The sequence below is a fragment of the Lytechinus variegatus genome, chromosome 16 (assembly GCF_018143015.1).
Source record: "Lytechinus variegatus isolate NC3 chromosome 16, Lvar_3.0, whole genome shotgun sequence".
Taxonomy (NCBI): domain Eukaryota; kingdom Metazoa; phylum Echinodermata; class Echinoidea; order Temnopleuroida; family Toxopneustidae; genus Lytechinus; species Lytechinus variegatus.
Genome location: NC_054755.1, coordinates 12447369 through 12456430, shown reverse-complemented (window position 1 = coordinate 12456430; position 9062 = coordinate 12447369). Strand labels below are relative to the sequence as shown.

At 37.3% G+C, this 9062-nt stretch overlaps 1 protein-coding gene across 1 annotated transcript; it reads right to left on the bottom strand.

The window, feature by feature from the left end:
* Positions 1-1910: 1910 nt before the first annotated feature.
* On the bottom strand, positions 1911-7798 carry LOC121429828 (A-agglutinin anchorage subunit-like). Its single transcript, XM_041627067.1, has 6 exons — positions 7660-7798; positions 6371-6727; positions 5656-5750; positions 4829-5033; positions 3723-3887; positions 1911-2162 (listed from the first exon to the last, which is right to left on the bottom strand). The coding sequence occupies exons 1-6, from the start codon at positions 7697-7699 to the stop codon at positions 1999-2001; spliced, it is 1026 nt and encodes a 341-aa protein (XP_041483001.1). The 5' UTR covers positions 7700-7798; the 3' UTR covers positions 1911-1998.
* Between the last annotated feature and the right edge of the window lie 1264 nt (positions 7799-9062).

Sequence of the window (9062 nt, the reverse complement as noted above, 5' to 3'; positions counted from 1 at the left end):
CAGACATCAAACAAGGCCGTTCAAATGGGAAAATAGATCTACAAATTCCTGTGACAAACTGGGAAGATAAAAGACATTACAAACAAATAGATTGTTTCTATTTCCTTTCATTTATTTCACAATTCATTTGGAATATCAAATCGTAAATATACAAAAGACTACAGAATCATGAATCGAGGCAAAATCAATATTAAAACCGAAAAAATATATCTTAGTGGCGAAATACCTTAATGTTATTTCTTCATGCTGTTGATCCCTTTTTTTTTTTACTTTTCTCGAATTATTTAAAACGGCATTTTAAGACTGTCACAGTATAATAGTATACTTCATACTTAGGCAGTGTGCTCTCGTAATATTCAATGCAGAACTGTATCACAGCAAACAAAATCGGCGATAATAGTCATGATTTTGGTGACGATATAAAGGTTTTTTGCCAATCCCCCCCTCGTTTTTTGGAGTGGATAATATCATATTATGTCATTACATTATTTCTGTCATCCAAATTATCTTCTAGGACATGGCTATTTGAACTCGATTATCACCCACTTTCAAACACAGTTGCACTGCGCGCAATCAAGATGACGTCAAAAATGGCTATAAACGAGTCAAACTGGCAGTTGTAACACGACTTTTGATGACCTCCCTCCAAAATAAAGAAAACTTTTAACGTCAAGAGAGATATTTGCTTTTTGCTTGCTTTACTCGAACGTAATATCTATAGTTTTTTTCCAGTAAAACAAGTCCCCGAGGCGCAAAATAGACTAAAATAAATCAGTGACATTACTTATAATCATACCGTCCTTTATATGTATAATGATTCTTATTATCATAATCATATTTTATGATAACATAACCAGGTAATGGTAATGTTCATCATTTCAAATCAATTTGGATTTGAATATTTGATATCAAGAATGCCCAAAAGATAAAGTAGCATCGAAAGTACAATGATTTTATAATACAATTGAATATTAAAAAAACACTTTAAGGTTATATTAGACTGAAAAAATATGTTTTATTTCAGTCAAAAGATTGGCAAAGTATGCAATAGAGTTACATTAGGAAACATTAATTCTTCTCGTCGATACTATCTGAATATCGTTCGAAACCTTACAGCATAATTGTAGTCTTGCCGAAGAACTCAACACTGATTAAATAGACCAGTTGGTAGTTACTTCATGGGCAATTTTGGTCAAATGACCTTTCATTTCTTTCATCATGATAGGCAGATTTCAAAGCAAGATATTACGTAAGCTTGCCTTACATAGCAGGATGAAGAAATTGAATAGACCAGGTGACTAGAATATAGAATAGCACACCAATGCACACTTGATGAAGGTATTTGTTGCATTCCTACTTTGAATGCATATCTTAGCATGTTGCACAATCTACTTAACAAACTGTGAAATACCAATCGTTCGTTGAAGCATTGTTGTTTTTTGTGGATGTAAATGAAAACGACAATTCAAAAGAATATAAGAATGATCAAGACATCAAAGTTGGTGCTTATCTTATTAGATTTTAAAGCACCATGTCACTTTAGTTCAAATGACCTTCTGATCATGCGTAGAATCTTTTGATCATGCGCAGAAAGGAACTACGAACTGGCTAAAACCATATGCATCTTTTTTTATTTACATGACTGACACCCTTTTTTGGTCAAAGCATTAATAGTCGTAATTAGGGGCGGAGACACAGGGGGCAGGGGCAACCATCCAATAGATTTTTGAATTTTATAGATTTATAAATTTTTAAAAAAGTGGTGAACGGAGAAAAAGAAGCAAGGAGAGTATAAAAAGTAGAAGTATTACAGTGTTACTCTTTGGCACCATTATAGTTTAATTCAGAAAAAGACGTCATCTTTGCTTCGTCTTACCCCCCCCCCCATCAAAATATCCTGGCCCCGCCCGTCGATACAAAGTTATGTCTAAATGTATGTTGCTTGCATACGGTGAATTCATAGTCTCATTGCATCGCAGTCAGAGGTCAAAGGTCAGATCAGGGCTCTTTACTGTAACCTCTGGCAGATGGACTCTTTCCTTTTTTCACCAAGTAGACTGTAACCACGATTGCTGCGATGATCACCACGACGACACCGACGGCGATCCCGATGATGAGGGCGAGATCCGCGGAGTCTGCAGATGGAGGCCGACATTGGTAGGCTGGTATAGATAAGAGGAACAAAAAACATTACTTGTAAAATGTTATGTCTATAATAATGTCTAGCTAGTTCATGCCACATCTAGTCAAATATACCAACGACTTGACATTTGAAATAACGTAATACAATTATGGGGTGTTGCACGAAACTTGCGATCAACTGCAAGTCTATTTTTTGTCCCTAAATCAATCATATGTCTTGTTGATTGCAAATTAGTGATTGATCGCTAATCTGCTCTTTAAAACAAGAAGTTTAATCTGATTTGCTACAGCTAACACTGATCTATCAATAATAAAATTGCAACAGAATATATGCAATTGATCGCAAATATTTTCTTGCAACACCCCCTTAGTCGGTGAAACGATATTTTCTCCTGTGTCAATATCTCCGGTCTTGATATCTCAGAGAGTTTATAGGGTTAGAGTTAAGATTGTAAGAGTCTTTGGTTCAGAATAATTTATAGATTAGGATTAGGGCTTATTTAGTTTTGGAGTTTATGTTTTATGTTTTGCCTACTGTGCAGATTTTCGAGAGCATTCTTGTCGCCAGAGCAAATGCCATGGCACCATTTAGTTGTTCTCAAGGTGCCACGCCTGTAAACATTTTCCCATAAACACGTAATGTAAAATAGCACAGCACTTTGAAAAAACAAGTGGAATGCCTCTGGCCGTCTCACCTGCATCACGCGGTTCAATATAGCAGCAGTGCTGACTTTGAAAACTACTCTAACTCGCACAAGATGTTCAGTGATACATGATTACTCTTATGTCCACTTTTTATGAACTAGACCAATAAACTTACAGAGATATGATGGTTATTCAACAAAAAAACCCAACATGGCCAAAGTTCATTGACCCTAAATGACCTTTGACCTTGATCATGAGAGCTGAAACTTGCACAAAATGTTCAGTGATGCTTGATTACTATTATGTCCTTGTTTCATGAATCAGATCCATAAACTGTCAAAGTTATGATGGTAATTCAACAGATACCCCCAATTCGGCCAAAGTTCATTGACCCTAAATGACCTTTGACCTTGATCATGTGACATAAAACTCACGCATGATGTTGAGTGATGATTGATTAAACTTATGTCCAAGTTTCATGAACTAGGTCCATATATTTTCTAAGTTATGATGGCATTTCAAAAACTTAACCTCAGGTTAAGATTTCAAAGTTGATTCCTCCAACATGGTCTAAGTTCATTGACCCTAAATGACCTTTGACCTTGGTCATGTGACATGACATGAAACTCTAATAGGATGTTCAGTAATACTTGATTAACCTTATGGCCAAGTTTCATGAACTACATTAGGTCCATATACTTTCTAAGTTATGATGTCATTTCAAAAACTTAACCTCAGGTTAAGATTTGATGTTGACGCCGCCGCCGCCGCCGTCGGAAAAGCGGCGCCTATAGTCTCACTCTGCTATGCAGGTGAGACAAAAAACTAGAATTTTATTTCGTTATATGGGGACGAATTAGAATTCTAGCTTATGATTTTTATTTCCAATGTGCTAAATATGTTCATGGTTTAATTAAATTAGCAGGCCTTCTTACCATCTCCCATATCTCCTCCCTTGGTCTTTTTGACGAACGGCTGGAACGAAGGCTTGGTGAGGTTGAGCTGGAATAATGACAGTCTGACGTTGAACTCGGTGCAGTTGTAATAGCTTCCGACGGGCACGTCAAAAAATTTCCCCGACGAAGAAGATGACAGTGCCGCTAGGAAAATAGATGGAGAGGGAGGATTATCATTTTTTTTAGCTCAAGAGATTATGTTTAGGTTTATTGAAACGATATATATACTCTCAGAAAAATGTTGCGAAATGGGACCCCCATTGGGGAAAGGTGGTCCCCAAAAAGGTTCTTTGCGTTTTACAAAGAACCTAAAAGGTTTCCAAAGTGGTTGTTTAAGAAAATTAAGAACATTTTATAGAAACTTTAAGGGGTCCAAATACGGGACATGCATAGAAACCTTTTAGGTCAATTTTTTTCAAAAGAGTGTATAATATGAAGCGAAAGAAAGAGGGGATAAATAGATGGGAAACGAAAGGAGGAATGTATGATATGAAAATAAAATATCGTGTAGATTTGCAGATACAACAATATATGAGCTCCAGGATACGAAGAATGAAAAGGAGAAGCAGAAAAGGGGGAGGAGAAGGAGGAAGAGAAGAATGAGTAGAAGAAAAAGAAGAAGAAGAAGGAGGAGGCGGAGGAGAAGAAGAAGAAGAAAAAGAAGAAAGAATAAAAAGAATAAGAATAAGGAGAAAAAGATGACAAAGATGAATTAAAAAGAGATGTAAATTAGGAGAAGAAGAAGAAAAGGAAAAAAGAAAAATAAGAATAAGAAAGGAGAAGAAGGAAAAGAAGAAGAAGAAGAAAAAAAAAGAAAAGGGAGAAAAGGGTGACCAAGAAGAAGAAGAAAAAGAGGAAGGGAAGGAGAAGAAAAAGAAAAAATGAAGAAGAATATGAAGAAAGGAAAAGAAGAAGAAAAGTCAAGAAAGGAAAGTAGAAAAAGAAGAAGAAGTAGAAAAAGAAAAAAAGAAAAAGTAAACAGAGGAGGTGACTAGGAGAAAAATAATGAGGAGGAGGAGAAGAAGAAGAGAAGAAGAAGAAAATTAAGAAAGGAAGAAAGAAAGAAAACAAAGAGTGAAGCTTACAGGAGAAGGTAGACCACGAGGCTTCCACCTTTTGAAGCTCGAAAGAGCTCCCTCTTATGACGAAGGTCAGACCAAAACGCCAATATTGTATAGAAAGCCCAGATCCTTCAGAAAAGTACAGAAAGAATGCTGAATGGGAAGGTGAGCTGCAATTTCCTGATACGTGAGCATCTGATGGAATCTTCATAGTGTAGCTTCGAGTCACCTGAAAAGTAAAAGAGTTGACAGTTATGGCTTCATAACATGGGAGCAACTCCCCCAGATTGCCGTCTTTCATCAACTCCGTAACACGCATTTCGCCCCACTAAAGTAAAAAAGTGAATTTACTTCTACTTTAAATTCCCATTCATTCATTCATTCATTCATTCATTTCATACACTTCATGACATGTGAATGTCGAGGCCCAGTGGATTAGTCTCCGGACTTTGAAACAGAGGCTCTCGGGTTCAAATCCCAGCCATGGCGCAATTTCCTTGGCAAGGAATTCATCCACAGTGTGCTGCACTCGACCCAGGTGAGGTAAATGGGTACTGGCAGGAAGTAATTCCTCAAAAAGCTGTGTGCACCTGATATGTGATATTTCGTCCTAATTTGGGCAAAGGAAGTTCAGTATTTGCCTTCCCTATAATCAGCGTTAAGTGGCTAATAATATTCATACACTTTTTTTCAATCAGCTATATCAAAGTAAAAGAATTTGGAATGGGCTGGGTCGAATGAATATCTTATGCCTTCCTGCTATAATTAGGCTCGTGTCACCTCCACATATCAACGTCTAACTGGTCCTAGTTGTGGCAACCTCTTATACCAAGCGAGTCTAGCAAACTCACCAGAGTTATTGTCCCACTGAAGTTCATGAGTATACACAGCTTGCCATCCTCATCCTTCACCTGCCATTGAGCTTTTGGGGCCGAGGTTGTTCCACCTAACGTGACAAAATATTCGAGTAAGGGTGATATTTATTTAAAAAAAATAATTAGATAAGTATATAATGAGACGTTAGAGATATGCTTAACTATCAAAATGATAAACCATATTGAAATTTTATTCGTGTGATGTCAATTATAGTTGATTATTGATGACCCATGGCGATATGTTCAATTCAATTCAAGGCAAATTAACACAATCAAGAAGATACAAAGTAAAAAAACATAAACATATATCATATAAATGGGCCAGTACCTCTTTGAGGCCCTATAGGTACACTTATGAAAAATACAGCTAAATGCAAAAATATATCACGTCATAAGTTTACAAATTGGCGGCTGAATGACGTCAAGATATATTCTATGTACGGTATAAATAACAAAGTTTAACGAAATTGGTTTTGCCGATATCAATAAAACGTGTTGAATGTTTCGATTATACATTTTAGCTTTGCCTTTAGCCCCCACACCTTTTTCCAAAACCGTGTACAAAAACGTAAAAATGACCCCACTTTTGGCCCCCAATTTTATAACCGTTCTGCGGCCCCTGTTTTAAAATAAATGGAAGTATGAGCGAAAATAAAATCAACAATATTTCTGAATTACTTGAGTACCCTACCCGATGGCGTAGTCATGCTTGTAGTGGTAGTCATGTTGCTTATGATTGTTGTCATGTTGCTTAGGACAGTTGTCATGTTGCTTATGGTTGTTGTCATGTTGCTTATGGCAGTTGTCATGTTGCTTGTTGTGGCGATTGTAGTCTCAGTTGTTGAATTTACTGTGGTTGCAGCTGCAGTAGTCATGGTAGTTGTAGGTTTAGTAGTTGTAGGTTTCGTAGTTGTCGTGGGGCCAGTTGTTGTTGGTGTAGGGGTTGAGGTTGGCCCAGTTGTGGTTGATATAGGGGTTGTAGTTGGTCCATCTGTGTTTGTTATTCCAGTTGCAAGGCGTACTTCCGTTCCGCACAGCAAGGCGACCACTAAATATCCATTAAAAACAATAATTCATCATTAGAAAATTAGAAGATTTGGTGAATATGTAACATAATAATCAGAAGAGCATTTCATGAAAGGACTTGTCGGACGTTTCATCCGACAAGACTTCTTTTATCCCACAATTACCAGAGTAACAATGCTTCGTAACCAATCAGAATTAAGGGAAGTAGTCAGATGTGACAACTTGTCTGACAAAAATTTTGATGAAAGTGCTCCCCACCCACCACCACCGCCACCACCACTACTTCTACTACTATATACTACTACTGCTATTATCACATGCAAATCTTCTCAGATCATCTATGCTTTTCACACTGCACTTTTCTTCCTTATTCCTGAGAAATGGGAGGGGCTAAAGGGTTTATTTCCAATTAGTCTAATGCCAATTCGTCCAATTGCCAACTCGTCTACTATCATTTGGTCAACCAGCAGTTCCTCCAATATCCACAAGGTCCAATCGCCATTTCGTCCACTCACTTTTTCGTCTAATATCCAGTTGGTCCAATAGCCATTTAGTCCATAAACCATTTGATATCATTGGATAAATGTTAATTGGGCGAAATGAATGAAAAGAGAAATGGTATTAGACCAACTGGTTATTAAAGCGAAATGGGCATAGACGAACTGGTGATTAGATGAAGTGATTATTGGACCAAATGGTTGTTAGACGAAATGTTGATGGACGGAGTGGCATCGTACTAAATGAAGTTAGACCGAGTGATGAGTGGACGAATTGGTAATAGACGAATCGGCAGTTTACCGGGATAAAAAATCTAAGTATATCATAATTTCCTGCTACATGTTACAGTGAATAAAAGAGCAAATCGATACATAAGAGGGTATTCGTGATATGCGGTGCGTAAGAACTGAATATTACTATTATTATTTTATAAAAAAGAGAAGCGTATCATCTCACCAAGAATTCCTGCAGCTCTTGAAATGGAGATTCTATCCATGGTGATCAAATGTGTACGAGGGGCAGTAGCTCAGAATCACATGAACTATATACTGAATAGTATCTTCTTTATCAGACATAAATGAGCGTATTCAACAAACTTTATATATCTATTTTGTTTTATCACGAATGGACTTTGAAACCTTATACATCTTATAGGCCTATTCCAACATTTTGAACCCTTTATATTTGTGGTTATGCAAATGACGTGTGTGACACAATAAAATGATAAAACTCCGACGTCACACTTTCGTCACTTTAAGCGGGGATCACAAGCAAAATTTTGTTTCGATTTCGTTTTCTTTTCTTAAGACAAACATTTTTGACAAGCAAAAAAAAGGTTATCTACCAAAAATTTGAAAAATTTTAGGGGGCCACAGGCAATAAAATTGACAAGCAAAAAAAAAAGAAAAAAGAAAAGGTAAAATTTCAAATTTAGGGGGGGGGACACGTCCCCGCCCCCCCCCCCCCCCGCTTCCGCCGCTTATGACGAGAAGCAATATCGATTAGGTATTTCGGGGTCATAATCTATCAATGATATATCTGTTTCAAAATCTTGGTTAATCGTTCTTTTAATCAATTTGTTTCAATAATGTTTTTTTAATAACTAGCAAGTTTGTAGAGTATATTTATCAATAGATGAGCTAAATGGTGAATGAAAAATAGTTTATTAAAATACGATCAAAGGGTGTCTTTTACACGACACAGGATGGGGAATTAATATACAATTGACTTGTCCAGAAAAGAAAATTATCCTTCTAATAATGTGGCGATATCCCTGATAATATATGTTAATGCAATTTTGACACTATCTTACCAATTCCCTTCCTTTTTGTTTTTCCTTCTTCTTTTTTCTTGATCATTGGGCCAAGCCCCCCCCCCCTCCCCATCTTTAGGCGATTGGATCACAATGTGTTCTTGCCAATATTGCTCAGATGGCGGAAGGAGGGGGGGGGGGCAAAAATAAGTTTAAGCCACAAGGTCCCGGGCTCGAATCCCACCGTGGCACTAGCGACCTTTGATCTACATCTGCCAGTATCGACCGGTGTGGATACACGGAAGTATCATGGTATAGGGAAGAAATCCTTCACTGCTTGAGCACCTGCTAATACCTTGGTCATATTTGCTCTACGGCGGCCGTACGACGAGTCGAAAACAGCCGTTTTGTTAATTTTAATTTAAACCTCCTATATGTAGTTGGTACAAAAAATGTTCAAACGGCTGTTTTCGACTCGCCGTACGGCCGCCGTAGAGCAAATGTGACCAAGGTATAAGGGAAGTCGTTCTAAAGCCGGGGTTATATAACATGCAACGTTTAGAAACATTCTAATAAGCGATAATTGCATGTTATTATCATTAACAGA